The following is an 18,444-nucleotide window of genomic DNA, read 5'->3' as shown; positions in this document are numbered from 1 at the left end:
TCTTATGCTAAAATGCTCCATTTTGGTAATCCACGACCTTTAGACCAAGCCCAGTGCATACTCACCAAAAGAGACATCCCCAAAATCGAGGGAAGGCACACTGAAGTGAAAAGTCGGTCCGATGACACAGCCCCTATGAGGACAAAGACAGGCAGAGGAAGCATTGGTTTGGTTAAAGAGAAGTGTTCAGTTTTCATTACTGTGCAGATGGATAAAAACTGGCCTCAGAAGCACTGCAGGTTTCAAATCAACACATCACCCTCACACTCAGTCCAGCATCAGTGTGAACAGGAGACAACCTCAGCAAAATATCCAGCAGGTACCACCAGCAACGTGTCTTCTCTAGCCCCAGTCAGCAATTGCTGTCTCCCTTGTTGAGGACAGTGAGACACAACAGTTTTACTCATCCTCACCTTTTTCTTGTGGCACCGAATGTACCACAGCTCCCCTAACCCAGAGGCACTGCAGGAATTCTGAACTGGAAGCCATGTTTCCATGGAGCATATGAGTATTTTTGTCTTAGCAGATCTTGATCCATACAACCAATATCCATGCAGGATTTTGAGATGTAAATCCAGAGAAGCCCAAATCTCCCACTGACCACCACCAGAAGAGCAACAGTTCTACCCAGTAGAGTGTCTCATGGAGAAATATATGAGCTTCTCAGCAGTGCACCAGCTGATACATCCAAGAGCCACACATATCTGCCAAACCACCCCAGACATGAATGTCCCAAACCTAGCATGCTACCTCACTCTTACTCAAATTCAGCAGCAAGACTTCAAACAAACTCTCCAAAATCCACTTCAGTCAGTACTTGGAGCTGCACAATATCCATTAATTCGTTTCATGGTTCATGCTAATGAGTGGTAACTCTATCTCCTAGTTAAATCAGGGAATTTGTTCATGGGATTACCACTGTTTGTGCCTGTTCTGTAAAAGGAATCACTCCCAGCAACCTGCAGGAGAGACTTGCATTCATTTTATATGTGGTGTCCAATTTCCAACATCCCTTTCTAACACTAAAGGAACAACCATTCAGGACCTTGTAAGTTGGTGACTGAATAAAGAAAATCACTTACAGTTTGAGCATTTTCTGATTGCACTTGGAACACAGATGGTCAAAAAGCACTCAAAAACTATCTTTCTAGAGTTTCAGCCCAACACTAATTCTCAATTCTTGGAGGTGAATTAGTTCCTGCGAATGAGCCAGGCAGCAAATTCCTGCTGCTGACCAAGTTCTTTCTCCAAGGACCTCGCAAAACCAGATCTAACCTCCTCAACCTAAACAGCTTACTTTGGATGGAGCAAAGGGAGCAAGCAAGCTTTCTGCCACAGTACCTGCCAGATGATGATGGAAAGCCACCTCCAAATCAGGCCTGACTGGGGATCACACTGGAAAAATGCCAGAGATGCACCTTGCCAAGCAAGTGGGGAAATGACTGCTATTTCTGCTGAGTGCACTGTATCTGAGCTCAAATAAGTTAGATCTGAATGGCTGCCCAGAAGGCTCAGGCAAGGAGCCAACCCCAAACTCAGTGCACAACAGCTGATAAAAGTACAGCTTGCAAGAAACAGGGGGAAAAGCAGTGGTTTGGGCAACAACTGTGCCTTACAGTAGGATCAATTAATGCACGTGAGAATGGAGATCAGTGTCCTTGCAGAACTTGAAGGAAAACACAAGGTGCGAGAGGAATCACTTGAATTCTTATCCCCATTCCTTCCATTGCACCGAACTCCACTGCAGTGTTCCACAGCCAATTCTCTCCAGTCAAAACAATTGAGAACTTCTCTCCATGGAGAACTGAATCCTGCTCATGAAATCTCCTGAAGAAGGAGGCTAAGCTTGAACTGGTGAGTAGACATCTCAAGGGAGTTTGAATACAAACAGCTTGAGTTATGGGGTTAGAGAATGAGAAGTACCAGCATGGGACGGGGATCCCTGAAACAAAGACAAAATGGAAGTCAAGGAGGAAGACACCATCTCAAAAGTGGACTGCAATGGAAATGCTGAGAGACAGCTGCACGGGAGCACGTGGAGATGTTGCAGCCCCACCAGAGGGGTTGCAAAGGAGCAGTCACCATAGAGGAGTACCACCAGGATACGGAAGTAAAAAGCAACAGTAATGCTCTTTCACCGAGGCAAAAAGTCTGCAGTGAGCCTAGGATCGTGCTGGCACAATGGGATGGGCAGCAGCCACAGAGAAAGGTAAGAAGTCCTAGGCTCATGGCAGCAGGGTGTTGCAGGCACCAGGAGCCAGTCATCAGCAGAAAAGCCAGGACTGTTTCACTTGGATATATGGAAACCAGAAGACAACTATGCCTTGGACAGCTGTTTCCTTCCTCAGGAACATGGCCATTGCAGGGCAGAGACAGTGGGTGATATCTGAGAAAAAGTGTATTCTACCGGTGATAAGCGCATCTTTACAAGCAAAACCTGCCCTTGCTCAAGGAGAAAGCTGCTTATGTAAAAACATCCCATGACCAATCTGGGGGAGGGACAGATGAGAAGAAATTATTTGATTGTGAAATGTTCCCTCTTGATTTCCAAAAAAAGCAGCACTCTCCCTCCAAACAGAAAGCCAACGTAATTGTTTCTCTACTGGAGGTCAACAGACCTACTCATCACACTCTCTGCAAAACAACAACCTTGCTCTTCCTTCTTATCCATTCAAACCTACTTCCCTTACCTCACTAGTGAGCAGATCACAGATTCCTCTTCACTTCATCACTACCTGGCCCCATGCTTGACCTCGGTGTCTCCCAGCTGCAACAGCCCAGGAGGCTGGCTGCCAAGGAGGTATGGCCAGCTCCAAAGCTCCCAAGCATCCAGTCTCAGCTTGGGATATCAACTAAAACATCCCACCTCTTTGCCCACAGGGAGGAGCAGCTGGGACAAGCTTGCATTGCTCATACTCTGCTCTGGTCCTGAGAAGCAAGCTTATTAGTCTCTACTCTGAGGAGACGCACTGGAGTAAAGAAAGGGTCCTCTGAATGCCACACTGCACTCTAAGACTTTTTTTTTTTTGTTTGCTTCTCAGAGAATGTGTGCGTGTGTGTATACGAGGGGGTTGCCCTGTGAGGATTATCTTTTCTAACAGCAACAGCCCACAGAATGACCCCTGAGTCCTTTTGGAGGTGCAGAGCTCCTGGTCTCTGAGCACTTTCCCACTTGCAGTAAGAAGTTACCATAGCACGTGCTACCGAGGAGCAGGGAGGACAGCCGGTCCCATGAGGCTAACATAGGAGGTGCTGCTGAGGATGCTGCTACCTTTTTTGTATGGATTATCAATGCAGGATTTTAACACACTACTTTCAACTGCAGAACCACCCAGGCTCTCCCATCCCTCAGCCACCTTTGAGCGCTCCTTGGCATCTGCTCACGCAGTGTTCCTTGCTCTACGTCTGGATGGAATGTCCAACACCATCCACTGCCCAAACAGGGCTGACTTCATCAGTCTGTTTGCCATGGCTTGAAGGAGAACATGAGATACTTGCAGGAGGAAGTCACTCTAGTTCCCAGGAACCCAGGACTAGGCAACAGGCATCTCTCCAAGCAGCGAGGCCTTACATCTCCACACCTTTCCTGTACAGTCTTCAGTCAAACTTTTCTTTTTTCAGCAAGAGCAATGTCACTAAAAACCCTGATCACAGCAAAGTCTTACAGAAGGACCTTACTGCTGCTAACCTCTGTGGAAACACTATCCTGGAAAGTCAGAGACCTGCCCTGGCTTGATTACAAAGACAGAACTGCTTTCCAGAAGAACTGAAGACTTCCAGAGTTAAACTGGGTACTGAAAGAACAGGAGGCACAGTCACTTACTCTCCTAGTAAGCTATGCTTCACTTGCTGCTAGCAGCAATTGCAGGGTTCAAACTGAAGTCAAAGCTAAAGTCTTGGCTCTGATCCTGGCATCCCAAATCTAAGACCTTCTCTTAGGTCTTAGAGATTGTCTTAGAGACAATGTCTCTTTCTCTTCTCTGCTCCACTGCAGAATGAGGATATTGGTACAAGTCTTCCAGTAGTGCTGGAGAGACAATTACACAGAGACAGCAAGTGCTACAAATATGCAAACATCCAACTTCTACAGTCTTCCTTACCTGATAGTCAAGGTCACAGGTTCGGGAGATCCATGCACGCTGAACCCAAATTCTTCTGTGAACTCCCCCAGGATGGTTGACCTGAAGGAGATCTGTATGGCCTGAAGCCCCTCTGGTAAAATGATGCCCTCCTGGGGGTGAAAAGTAAAGCAGGAGCCCAGAGCTGTAGCTGGAGGGACCAAGCTGAAGAGAGCATCAATGGCTCCTTTGTTAAACAGGATTGCCTAAAGCAGCAAGAAAAGCAGAAGGGAGATACATAAGAAATCTTCCTTTCATACAAAAGGCTGATTTACAGATGTTAGCTGTTTAATTAGAAAAAGACAGAAGGTGTTGCACGCTGGTTCCTGGCAGAAGCTAAAGCAAATACAACAGGACAAATCCTGCCTTTGGGTTTGCTCATGCAAAGCAGCAGTAACACTGTAAAAACAGAGTCACTCCAGGCTTATTCCAGTGACATAGAGCAGTCCACCGAACGGACCTGCGGTGCAAAGCAGCTATCGGCATAGCTGAGTTGACTCAGGACAGTTCCTAAGAGCAGAGGGGGAACGGCATTACTGGTGAATCATCACGTAACTGCTTGTGGCCGGATAAGCCCAATCCTCCTAAGTGCCAAATGCATTCAGCTTCCATGGCGAGCTACAAGCAGAGGCACTGTCAGCTCTCAGGACCGCATTTGCTGGGGTAGCGGTTCAAAACACCCCCAATCCTTACTGAAAATTGGGAACATAAGCCCCATGACAGAGAGAAAAGCAACAGAACCTTGTGTTCTACAGCTAACAAGATAAATTAGACAGAAATAAATACAGCAACACAAGAGCAAAAGAGTGATTTAATTTGGGGGAATAACCTAACAAACCACTCCAGGAACTTTCTTCAGACAAGCATCACTCACGCCCTTTGCTGGGGACTGGATCCTTCTGTCAAATATTCCCGACTTGGTCTCACTTTATCAAGTGCTTCAGTTGAAAGAGATTATGGTGGAGCATGGCAAAAATACTATGTTCTCTTTTTCTTAACTTACTTATTTTACCAGAGTTTTCTACATTATGCAATAAATAAGGGGTGCTTATATGTAGAACAAACACTTAGACAGCATGGTAGCTAAATTCAGAAGTAGTCCCAAACTTTGCTACAGCACATGTTTTAGACTTACCATTTTTCTTTAACCTGCTAATTCTTTTGTCTGTACTCAAAGAGAACAGTTAGGAAAGAAAAGAACCTCTTAAATATGCACAACCATCAATGAAGATTTCAAATTATTTGCAAGAAACTGCAAATTTAGAACCTATGCTGTATTTTCTTGAACACTCGAGATCGGCTGCCTTGAACACACCACAGCTGCTCCGTGCTTCTTCAGCCTCGACACTTTTCTAGTGGTCAAGATATGCCCACTTCTGCCAGCAAGTACTGGCAGTATGTCACCAACAAACCTGCCCAAAAGCAAAGCTGTAAATTTTCTGATTGCTGCAGGGCCAAATCCTGCCATTTCCATGTACTCCTTTCATCTGTTTCAGGTTTCTTTTTCCTACCTTTTGTCCTTGCAAAATCTGGCAGAGAAAATGAGAAAGAAGCATACATATGTGCTTTGTTTTAAAATTTTGCAGCTGCTGCTGCAGAAAATACTTTCACACATTCCAGCTCCTCAGTGGTAACCTGAATGTATTTTACATCCTGGTTACAAATGGCACTTAGGGAGGCCATGCTGAGCTGAGGTTTACCCACAGTCTAGCTGCTTAGGACAGCACTAACAGCATCATCTACTTATTCATATTTTTCTGAAGTAATGAAAATAATAAATTGATATAGAGAGAAGCAATAAAGTATCAGCATTAAAAATGCATAGAGAGCAAAATATTTTTGTACGGAAACACCTTAGCATGCCCTTCCCTGTCACAGTCAAGCTTTTGAAAATGTCTGGCATGATGCATTGCCTCATTTACTACCTCTTTAGGTTCCTTTGTTTTTCATTTTTGCAGAGATTTGAGGCCACAGTGGGGGGTAGATAAATTGAAGTTTCCTTTGCTTCATTTGCAGAAACTCTCTACTCTTTCCAGATGTACCTGAGATGTACCAAGACTGAAGCATGGTGAGACAGAGGCAAGGGAAAGCACTCCCAGCTCATTTGCAAGGGACAGTTTTGAGCCAGGAGATGGGAGAGCACTCTTCAGACTCCAAGGATGCATTTAACTGAAAAGTGTTTACAGTGGACTTGAGTTCAAATGCAATATATTTGCTCTAGCTGCTTTTTAACAGCCGGAACATAAAGGTGCATTGCATTCGAGGCAGAAAGAACACCTTTGAATGCTTCCCTTATTCGCCCAATATTCTTTTTATGTTTCAAGTTTTTGTGTGTGCTGCTAAACACTTCTGACATAAAACCTCCCAGCCGCCCTCAAGACAAGGTTGCTAAGAAAAAGCCCAGAGAGAAAAGCAGGGACGGGGACTTGATGCGAACAAGATACACTGTTCAGACCCCATAAAAAACGCCCAGAATGCATCAAAGAACTGAATGAGATTATTATGGGGTGCTGCCTCCCCTGTCCACAATTGCAGAGGTCTCTGGAAATCTCACTGCTCTGCAGGAGGTGGTCTCCTCCGGCTTCATGACCGGACAGGGAGAGCCAGCATCCCCGCCGAGCACACTGACAGCCTGCTGCTCACCTCGTAGCTGTGCGCCGATCCGACAAAGACCTTCCCGATGTCGAGCTGGTCAAAACCGAAGCGGAGCTTGGGCCCTACGCCCTCCCCTCTGATGCGCAGGGGCAGCCTGGTCTCGCGGCCTGGGGAGACATTTCTGTTTCAGTACAGCCATTCCCTCTGCTGTCCTGGATTTTTCCCGTGACCTCAGCCTGAAGGTGCAGCGAGCCCCCGACCACATGCTGATGGGGACCAGCTCTAGATGCTCCATGGGAAAATATGAGATGCTTCCTTGCGCCTCAGGAGACATGCAGGGAATAAGATGCCCCTTGGGCTGGGTTTTTTGATTTAGTAATCATTTTATACCCTGAAAAAGCAACACTGGATTTAAAACGTCATCTTTGAATTGCTTCCCATGCATTTAGATGAGTTTTGAAATCCACTCAGACTCTTTCAGCAGTGGCACAAAGCCCATGAAACAGAACTAAAGATAAAAATATGCTGGCTATACTAATGCAACATGAGACAATAGCATAGGAATCGAGAAGCACGAGCTGAGGCAAGGCAAAGCCCCCGATAATGCCGATATGCACATCTGAGGGCCAGTCAGAGCTGGCAGAACCCCTCAGCCACTGCCTGTGCCCACGCACCTGTGTGCCCCAGGGCTTGCTTCCCATGGCAGCCCCAAAATTAGACAGGGCCCTGGGATCTCCAGAGGTGGGAAGTGCTCACCTAGCCACCCTGTGACACTAGAGCTTGGCTCTGCCAAGACACTTCGCCTTCAGCACGCTGAGCACTTGTGGAAATCCTGCCTATTCATTACTGACAGATAACAGGGCACACGTGTGCTGCTAACACGCACATCCCTTGCTGCAAAGGTAACCAGGAGAACCCAGGTTCACAGCTAAACTCCAAGAGGCTGATTTTCTCCTCTACGGCTGCTAAGATCACCCAGTGCCAGGTCTTTTAGTTCAAAGGCTGCTCTGAACCACTGCAGCAGCTGAGAGGGGCCTGAATCCTAGCCCAAGTTTGGGATTGGGTCTCTCTGACACCCCATTCTGTTCTGCATGGAAAGCAAGTAGCACAAGAAGGAGATGAAAGCCCAAAAGTTTGTATTCAACCTTCACTGTAGTTTTTGTGCAAAAACATTCCTGTCCTACAAGCTTCTTTTGTGTGATAGTCACCATTTATTAAAGATTAGGGATTGAATGGTTGCCTTTCAAAAAAAAAAAAAAAAAAAAAAGGAAAGAAAAAGAAAGAAAGAAAAAAAAAAGACTCCACCTTTTGTGGTTACTCAGAATATCTTAAGTATCTTGCTATTGGAAGGAAGGACCTAAATATGACAACATGGTGACTATATCACAACTTGGAAAAACTCTCCTGGAATAGCCTAGGCCTGTTTCAATAATCATTGACTTCTTGATCTCACAGCCACGTTTGATAGCATCCAAAGTCAGAAAATAATTGGTATGGAGCTTTTGTTACATTCAACATTGAAGTGGATACAGCCAAAATCTGGTTGATAGCAGGGATGAGAGCTATATTTTACAGCCCTGCTATTAATTTGAGGGCTGTGTATTTCTATTTCATGGATACTGTAAAAGAGGCAGCATTTAGTGCTTGCTGTGAAAAGACTTTTCCATCTCAGATCACACACAATTCAATTTTCATTAGAAAGAACCCTAGGCATAAACCATCAACGCTCTGGGGAATTGGCAGAGACTTCCAAGGGACAAGCTTTCCCCCATGATCACACTGTAAAGCTTAAACGCACAGACCAATACAAGAGACTCGTCCCTCAGCCGCTGCAATCAAACAAATGAGTGGCAATTCTTGTCCTTCCAGAGCATGTCCTCAACCTCTCTTGAAGAGTCCAAAGAAACCTTCCTTTCTACCCCTACACTGATCCTGGAAACTCCGGAAGTTTTGCTCTTCCTCCTTCCAGCCGAACCTCACAATGGGCTTTTCCCAAAGGAGCAGGAACAGACTAAGCTAGAGACAGGATCGCTCAGGAGAGCTGAGAGGAGATCAAACTAGAGTGTGTCCTCCTCCTCTCCGCTAGCAGCTGGGGCTTGCAGGTGCATCCAGCCTTTGCCCAAGGCCTGAGTAGGTGTAAGCTGTGGTCCTGCAATTTTCTCACTGCAGCTTGTGGCCTGAAGCGCACAGACCAGCACAGACCATAGCAAGGACATGGAGGAGCTACAGCTCCCTGCTTGCCCTCCATCCCAAATCCATATCCAGCACTAGAACCAGAGTTTGGATCTAACTTGGAATAACAGCTGCGCATATGATACAGGGTGTACGATCTGGCACCGCTTTCCTACAGTCACCTCCTTGCTTTCAAATACTTAGCAGTGTAAATGGCACAACAGCCAAAGACTTCTCTGCCACTTCACTTTTATTGCTTTCTGACCCCTGGGTTCCTGTTCACAGAATGTCCCCACATTACGTGACCAGTTTCGAACATGATTCTCTTCTAACCACATCACTAAACAGAGACTCCTAGATTTACATTACAGTAATGTAAATGTACAGTCCTGTCATAAGGTAAAGGGGTGAATGTCACTTGGGGTTTTGTCTCTCTAGTTACAACAACTCGACACTGAGGGCATGGCCCAGGCAGGTGAGAGTGGCTTAGAAGGGCTTGCCAGGAGATACCGGTCATAACTCAATACAGGGATTAACTGCTATACTTCTAACTATGCACCTCACCAAGGACCAGGATTTGGAAATTTGTCACGTGGAATTGATGTGAAAAGGAGAAATATTTCTGAGGACAGTCAGACAAACCTAAAAATGAATTTCAGGTGACTGACCCCCACCCTCCTGTATGCTTTCTTCCGGCACTCAAGAATCGTGATTTTATTTGCATGAATAACTAAGAAAGTTCATTCTGAGCTTAAATATTTGCCAAGAGCAAATTTCAAATTACTTCTCTCCTTAACTGCCAGGTTTGCAAGTTGCACAGTGCTGATCAGCTCAGTAAATCACCTGATCCAGAAGCATCTGCTAAGCAATTTCTGGAGGCACCTGCAAAAAAGTAGAGGCCAGCAAAGCCCCTTTCCTGAGAGGGGTGGGGGAAGATCCAGCTGTACGATTTGTGATGCTGCATCGGGACCTACTGCAGCAAAGCTTACAAATATTCCCAGCAAGAGGCTCACAGGCCGTCTGCAAATAACGCTCCAAAGGGGTTTGTGACTGGCATGCAAGATGCATGAGGAATGCAGTCACACTTCTTGGAGGAATCAAGCAGCAAAATTAACATCCTAATTAAAGATCGTTATTTTTACTTAAACTTTTTGCACCAAGGGACCTTGACTCTGACTGCAGCAGTCTCCAACCTGAACATACAGCTCTATTTTATAAGGGACACGGGGTAGGCTCACAATTTAAATGACCTCTCTGAGGCCCCTCAAGGAGCCGGTGGAAGAGCATGCAACGGAGCTAAGTTCTCCCAACGGCCAGTCTGGGGCTTTAAAGAGTGGCCTCCTCTTACCAAATAAAGATTGTTTGCCCAGTTCTGTTCCCCTCTCTCCCAGACTGGCTCAAGACTTGCATGCAAGTCGCCTTCCCGTTTCTCTGCGACACAAAGTCCTCCTAGCGCAACCCCTGGAGACCTTTGTAGCAAACTGACGGATGCCCCCGTCACCAGAGCAAGAATCTCAGACCTAGAGGCACAACAGCTCCGAGGGAGGAATCCCTCGGGAAAAGCTTTTCAAATACAGCCTTTTGTTCCCCAGCTCTAACAACTGCAGCTGGTGGGCAGGAAGACAGTTTGTTAACACAAGCCCTGTGTAATTACTGTAGGTGGCATTTGCCAAGTAAACCCTATGCAATTACTGTATACATAAAAAGCTGTTTGATGACATCTGTATCCGTCAGCTTAGAGCACTAAGGAAGGCAACAAAGCAGCTGTGTTAGTGATTCCACCATTCTCTAAAACAGGAGCCTGGATGCTAGAGGACCACGGGCTTCACCTATCTTCCTATTAGATGGGGTGGGAATATGGGAAAACCCACAGTGTTCCCTGGACGGATGTTTGCTGGTGATCTCTCACTCAGAAAATACCTTAAAAAGCACCAGACAGGAAAGGCCTGGAGCCTGAGAGGAACGGCATGGTAACACGAACTGCACAGCCTGGTGCAAGCATTCCCTGCCCCATGCTGGCACAGCAAAATGGTCACCTCTGTAAGGGTAAAGGCGATGTATTTGGGTGAGTGAGTAACTGCTCCCAGCAAGAGTTGTGACAGCACTTCCCTCGGACAGGATGGACATAAAACTTGCCTAGCGCAGATTGCTTGGACTAGTTTCCAGGGATGGCTTTCACTCTGCTCAGTACAGCAAGCTCTGCACATTGCTACCTAGATGAACCAAAGACTTAGAGCCACCAGATGACAATTCTCATGCAGGGAGAGAAGCACTGTGCTGGCAGGAGGAGAGGGCTCAGCCACGCTCAGCTACCCTAGGCCAGGCAGCACCTGGGTAGCAGGTGTCAGAGAACACATCTGCAATTCTCTGCTTCTACTGTCTCAAGAATCTGATTACGCATCCCTGTAATAAAGGCTCATCTTAGTCATAAATGGTCTGTAGGGGTTTAGTGCTGTTCTGCTAAAGCCATTCTGCTGTGTGGTTCTTGGTCCTTTACAAATATGTCACAGCAGAATAAAAGCTGGCAAATCCATGGCACCAAAACTCATGCCTTCGCCGCCTTAGCTGTTCCAGGGTCGATGATCCAAACTTGGAAACCAGGCATCCTGGGCCCTGACGCCTTGGATAGGAGGCTATCCAGAAATTACAGGTACCACAGATGTGTGCCAGCACAGCCCTGCTAACCATTGGCACTTCCCAGCAATAACACAAGAGCTGAGAGGGCTGGAAGTGTCTTTTTGTGTCTCATCATCACAGTGGACAAGAGCAGGAGGAGGGAGCTTACCTGAGATGTCGCAGTAGACAGTTTGTTGATAGACTCTGGCTTCTCGAGGTTTAAAGATCACATTAATTTCAGCTGTAGAATTTGGCCAGACATCTCCTTCCTAAAACAACAGAGGACAAGAAACAGTTTATCTTCAAATATTACGTTCCATGTTTTCAACCACAGCCTTGTAGCCTATATTTACAGTGTCCATAAGGGGCAAGGAACAAGTGAACATTTATCAGTAAAATTTATAGGAGAGTTTGAGAACAGCAAGAAACTCTTCTCAATCCCTCACCTTTACTAGAACCTAGCAGAGGCCTTTTGTTAAACCAGGGTTGTAACAGGAAGCAAACAAGCTGGTTTACACTCCAGCAGATCAACTTTCACCAGTGGTATCAGCTGGTCTAAAGAAAAAATGCACCCTCTCTCTTGCAAACCTTCTCTTACATCCTCATATCACTACGGCTACGTGAACACTGTTACTCAGATCGGAGGAGATTTAACAATCTCATAGATTTTTCCATTCTTTCTTAAGAATATGCTACATCTCATACAATTCACGTGTATGTGCATCTGTCTGTATATACGTACATATTTGCATATCACGCCATAGGCAGGCGAGTCAAGGGCACTTGGCACGTAACAGAATATGCCCTCCTGCCTGGGAATTGATGAACTGACTCCTTGCTGACAGCTGCTTCTGCCCTCAACCACGAGTCAACACATAGGTTCCTCCAGTTAATACAAGATCTGAGAAAGAAATTGGGAGTCTGATACATCCCTGTTTGCCTCCACAAGAGGCACATTTCTGTTTCCTTGAACATAAGATCAAGTAAGAAGAGATGGGGTCTGCTCACAGCTCCACCTTTTCAGCCGTAACTCAGCTAGAAAAGCTCTCCCCTCTTTGTCGTGCTCCTGTTCTGAGATTCAAGTCTGGGCCACACTGCCAGCGCTTCTCCAACTGTCGACTGCTTCCTTGGAGTCTTCTCTCTGCTCTGCTCCCAGAGGATCACAGCTGTCCAGTCAATGCCCTGGTCCTGGCACTGGTACCCTCCATCCCAGGGAACCCATAGCTCAGCCGCACCAAAGCCTCGCTGAGCATTTTAAGAGACGTCCCTGGTTGGTAAAGGCACTCACTCATTTCTTCCAACTATGTTGAACTGTTAAATAAAGGCACCGCTTACATCCCCTCAGCCCCACTTTCACAGATGCCTGACTCGAGCCATAACATTACAAATAGCTGTTCATGCATTTATTGACATAAATATATGCACCTTTGACAACTGTAATAATACTCCAGGAGAAATGAAAAATTTATCTTATAGAAAAGAACAAATAACGAAATGAGTTATTTTTCCACCAATAAAGTAAGGTCTGATTCTGCTCACTGCATGGCGTCCTTAATACTTTGTCCGAAAGTGTCTTAAACTGAGTGGTGCCTCTGGCACTCCTGCAGTATAAATATTAAATAACCATAATACCTCCCATTGACTTAGCACTTGCAGCTCAGAGGACAGTCCCAGCAAACATTAAAAAACTATGACACAGTGAGTTATGAGGCTGCAGCTCCAAATAATTCCCTAATGCACAGTCTGTTTGGAGCAAACAGAAAAGAGAGGAAAAAACAGGCTTGGAAAAAAATTATTCCAAATACTGACACACCATCACAATAATAAGGAAAGTCTGAAACAATAAGTCACTTGGATTCTTCTCACAACCCAGAGCAAATATATTAGCCAGATCAAATGTGCTTCGTGCTGTAGGTTTCTATCCAGCAAGCAGTGGATGAAGGATGAAGCGTTATTACATCCCAACACACTTGCCCGAGGAAGTATGGAGCACGATTCGGGGGGCATCAGCCTGCAAGCCGCAATCAACACGCTCGCCTATTAGAGAGCCCTTGGGTTCCGTAGGGACGCAGCACGGACTCATGAGCATCCACATGGTTCCTTAGATTTATGGCAATACAAATATTCTGGGGGCTCCGAACAGCGTAAGCTTGGCTTATGATGCCTGGAGCTTATTTAAGACAAGCCACTGAGAAGAGGCAGTCGGATGATGGATTTCCCTGGCTTAGCTAATCAGAGTCTAATAACTCACCAGTGCTCATCACCCAGCTGCTCACTGTGTGTTTAACAGAATGAATTCAGTCATCTCACCCTAGGCAGATGGTCCCCAGGGAGGGGTGGGGGATGCACTAGGCAGCTGATTTTGTTTGCTTCGAGCCTACTGTCTGTAGCTGAATGCACATCTCAGCTCACCGGCCATGTGCATTCTCCTTAAAGGGTGCTGTAGAGGCTCAGCAGTCCGGTGGTAACGTTTGACCCTCGTCTGGGACTGTCTACCTCAGCTTAGAGCGCCGCAGAGACCACTCGTGCTGTCCCTGAATGGCAAAGGGCATCTTGTCTGGCTCATTAGCACCAAAACTCAGCTGCTGCCATGCTGAGGAGGAAGCATTACCGAAACACTGCTTAGATCAGAGTGATGGTGAGGCTTGGGGTCTTCATCTTATGGAGAGGTCTACAGCAGAGATGCATGACATTTCCTGAGCCTTATAACCAAAATACATTACGTGGCTTTTGGTCTGACCCTCTGAACTGTTCTTATCATACTTACATACATATCTACGGGACAAAAACATGAACATTATTTTTTGCACTTACCTCCGATTTCTTAAGATTGCTCCTTCAAAACTTCACAGAAACTTTCAATTCTCAGTGTAGGCTGATCAGCAACACTGAATGTCTTATGGGAGAGCACTCAAGGACATCAGACATAAGAGTTCGTCCATCCTTTCCACCATAAAAATTAAGTTTCCACTACAGAATGAAACTAGCCTGTAGTTTCACTTACACCAATGAGACTCCCACTGTTCCTGGATTTGACTGTGGTTCTGCAGTCAGAATTAGAGGGCTGCGCACAGTCAGATTACTTGGAGGCACACAGCTTAAGAGTTTGCACTGGCTATCAGAAAATGTCTACCATAAATTGAGTACCAAATTTGCCTGGAACTGTATTATTCCTTACAAATCTTTGGAATATATCTGAAAAAGCAGAGTGAGATTTTACATCAGCTGGTCTTTAGTCCAACACTGGCTGCCCTAAGGTAGAGTTTATAGCTGCACAGAGGGCAGCTTCATCAAGCCAAATCACGTCTGGGATATTTAGAGCACATCCTTCCCGTTGAAGTCAGAAGACAAGCTCCCTTAAGTATAATGGAGCAGAATCAGCTTTTCAGATCAACTATCTAGCAAAGTACTCTGTTGTTGTTCACTTCTTCTGGATTATGGACTGATGGTACTCACTGGTCTATTTATGCATGGCAATCAGACATATTGGCCCTGCGGAGAACTTCGGGGCAGTTTGGTTATTACTCAAAGGTTGACAGAGGCGATACATCTCCCGTTAATGGAAGCAAGTGTAATACAGTTCATAAGCAAAAACAAACCTAAGCAGGAAAGGGAGAAAATTAAGAAGAACTGTTGGCCTGATGAATATGTATCTGCTAACAACAGTGCAGTTTTACAGTTGAGTGAGTTTAGCTGACTTTGGGATTTGATGAACTCCAAGACCAGCACATCTGTGATAGAAATACAACTGACAGAGTGATCTTAGCCTTTTGGAGTGGAATAACAGCAATACATCACAGAGACTGAGATAGGGACGGACTCGATGGCATGGGGACCCAGGAGTGGGGTGCAGAGCCAAAAGGTTCAAAAAGCAGTGCGAAGCCGTTCACAACAGCACATGCTACGAGCTGCACTCAGATCAAGCGTCCTCATTTGGTCATTGCTGAGGGACTTCAGCTTCGTGCGAATGGGGTTCAGTAAGCAAACCTATCTGCTCCCCAGCTCGCTCCAGTAACCAGCTTACACTCACGCCCTGCACGCATGAACTAGCCCAACCTGCACAGGAACAACCCTGCCTAGAGCAATAAACACGTACAGGGAGACATTGCAACTACAACAGGGAAGGATTAATAAAAAGAGGGCTTCATTAAAAAAAATATTTTGGTGAATTCTACAGAAAGTGAGGCACAGCAAGGCTTTGGTTCACAGTGGGAATTTATCTACACCATTGTGGTACTTCCACCGTTTTCTCAGAGAGGCCCATGACCTTCCAGGAGCTCCTCTGAGGCTGGCAGCCTCAGTTTCCCAAAGGAGGTCCTGATGTACAGAAAGGGCTAGATCTTAAAGACTGGAATACCTAAGCATTCAAGATAGATATGGGATGTTCAAACTGCCGCTAAACTTTATATACTTAACTTGAATCACCTACAAAGAGCTTTGCCTGGCACTCCTTGAAAGCAGAAGCTGCTGAACAGCACAGGGTCTCCACCAGCTTGAGCAAAACTGGAGACTCCTAACTGAGGCACCTGAGTTTTGCATTGAAAGTAGGCAGTGAGGATACCCCTCCTGCCCAGGGCAATGTAAAAATGTTTTCTAGCCCAAATTTAGCAGGTCTTACCAGGGCCAAGCAGGGTGCCCATGTACAGTCCTTGTTCCCCTGGACTGCACAGTGTCTCCTAATGGAGGCAGCGTAGGTGAGCTCTGGGAACCTAGCCTTGGCTTCCTTGAGGAGGCCACAACTCACTGGGAGGGATGAAGGCAGACAGGCCAATCCTCCAAGCAGCTGCCCTGAGCAAAAGGGCTCTTGGGCTTGGCTGAAGAGAAAAGCTAGCATGAGCAATGGACTCCCAGGACATGGAAAGGCTGACATGAGAGAAAACAGGTAGCACCTTACTCTGGATGCCTATGCATTTCTGCGGCCAGAGAAGAGTGAACCACAAGTAGACTTCAGAGGATTGAGCTAACACTCAAAAGAATTCAGTGCTGCCAGTCCCTGCGCTCCTCCACCAAGCTCTGTTGTTCCTCGCACCTTTTCCACAAAGGCACCTTTAAAGCTCCTCTTCCCCAGCATGCCTGGCTCTTTCCTCTTCACTTGCTCTGTATCCTGTTGAGGATGCAAACACCTCAGTAAGTTGCTATTAGCCTTTCCCAAGCAAAGCTCCCTGTGCTGCAGAAGCTCCAACAGGAGCACCTTTCTGATAGCCAGTTTGTATTCATGCTTCTTCAGCACTTAACCAGTGTTGGCCTTGTGACTCATTTCCATCTAAACATATTAATGCTTTATTACCTACTGACTGTAAGTACATTCAGTTCAACGTATTTAGAGACATCTTAGAACAGATGTAAATTCAAACCAGCTCTAGCTACAACATTGCTGCCTTGACTGCTTCTTTTTAAAAACAGACTTCAAATCATCCTCCCTCAAATTGTCTTTGTTCTCTTATCCTTGTTCTGAGCTGATTTACAAAGCCATAGATTCTTCTATCCCGCTCCAAAGGAGCAATTCTTGGACACCTGCTTGCACAGTAGGCTTCTAGATGTGCCCACCTCGATGGGACCTCCCACACTGCTTGCAGAAATGCCTGCAGGCAGCCCCAGCCTGCCTGGCTGTGTATCAAACTGCGTCACCACCAGTATGGTGTAAAAGCCCCAGGAGTGCCGGGGTAGTGTCCTGCGTCATATGGAAAGCAGCCTTTGCAAGTGCTCTGGGCTGTGCTTGCAGAGTTGCTCTCCGTGCAAGCACTGAGCTTGATACCAAGAGCTACCCCTTGGAGGAATCCCATCCAGTTTGGTTTGGGATTTGGGACCACAGTGCCTACACATGTCCTGCTCCCTGAAGTCATGTTCTCCTCCCACAAATAGGCTAAGTACTATCTAAGTCAGCAAACAGGAGCCATACTGAAAAGGAGGACTGCCTTATGCAATTGGGTCTGCTTTAATCTCCTTTATCCCACCATTCTGCAACCACTGTCCACATTCAGTCCTTGTCTGTGTCTAACCTCTGCCCTCAGCAGTCTGTACACATCTGTAATGGGCTCCTGGTAGCCAGACCACAACAGAGCTAGCAGGGATACCCCAAGCTCACTGGGTGCCAGGTCTGGCAGCCAGCAGGATATCTCAGTTCAGGTCCTGGAAAGAAAACCTTGTGAATCTTCATTTTTGCAGGAAGCTTTTGGAAAGCAGCTCCTAAAGGAAAACAAGCCCCTCATTACTGTTTTCCCAGCCTTACCTGACTCGCTGTCCAAGGCTACTTCTACTCTCTAGCTGGAGATGAGCAGGCACAGAAGGCAGGACAGGGATATCAAGGCTTGGCAATCTGCTCTGGCTGCCAGCTGGTCTCCACTGGGAGATGAGCTGTTGCTCATGACACAGGAGGCTCTAACAGTCCTGGCCTCATCCCATCCCTGCATCACTGCAGCTAGCAGAAGGGGGAATGGAGCTCGGTCAGTGCTGGCAGGGCATTTATCTGGGTGGACTCAGACTCTAGCATTTGATCTGGCCTCTTGGTCCCAAAGAGCCCAAACTGAACAGCAAAATGGTGACCTCCCCCTGTACCCAAGAATACATCTTCAGAGACAGCCCGGGAGAACACTGCAAATTTACATCTCCGAACAGCGAAGGAGTGGAAATGAGTCTCCGCAGGCATTATTCTGACTGGCTAAGTTCCTGATGGAGTGATTTGCTCAACAGTGACTGCCGTAATGTTGCTGGATCTGTCTGTGCACTGTATAATTAATCAGTTGTATGAGGGAGCCAAGAGCTTTGGACACATGTCATTTCTTCTTTTAAAACCAAAATAGACGAGATTCAGTACACAATGCCCTTTGCTGGGGATAACTTCTTGCCAGGTTCCAGGAAGCTATTCAGTAACGCACTAAGATCCTGGTAAGAGACCTGTCTCCATAAACCTGAGGTGCTCCTGGATCCCACAGTGCAAATCAGA

General features: G+C 46.4%; 1 protein-coding gene across 1 annotated transcript in view; it reads right to left on the bottom strand.

Annotated features, from left to right (window-relative positions):
* HYDIN (HYDIN axonemal central pair apparatus protein) overlaps positions 1-18,444 on the bottom strand; it is a 164,826-nt gene that overhangs the window by 103,367 nt on the left and 43,015 nt on the right. The window contains exons 9-12 of the mRNA XM_062586846.1: positions 11,671-11,770; positions 6,762-6,880; positions 4,101-4,324; positions 66-133 (exon numbers count right to left, since the gene is read on the bottom strand). Of these exons, the coding sequence (XP_062442830.1) occupies positions 66-133; positions 4,101-4,324; positions 6,762-6,880; positions 11,671-11,770 (511 nt within the window). The remainder of the gene's footprint in view (positions 1-65; positions 134-4,100; positions 4,325-6,761; positions 6,881-11,670; positions 11,771-18,444) is intronic.

This window comes from Rhea pennata, chromosome 13, assembly GCF_028389875.1.
Source record: "Rhea pennata isolate bPtePen1 chromosome 13, bPtePen1.pri, whole genome shotgun sequence".
Lineage (NCBI taxonomy): Eukaryota > Metazoa > Chordata > Aves > Rheiformes > Rheidae > Rhea > Rhea pennata.
Note: the sequence above shows the minus strand (reverse complement) of the source record. Positions and strands in the feature narration are given on the sequence as shown.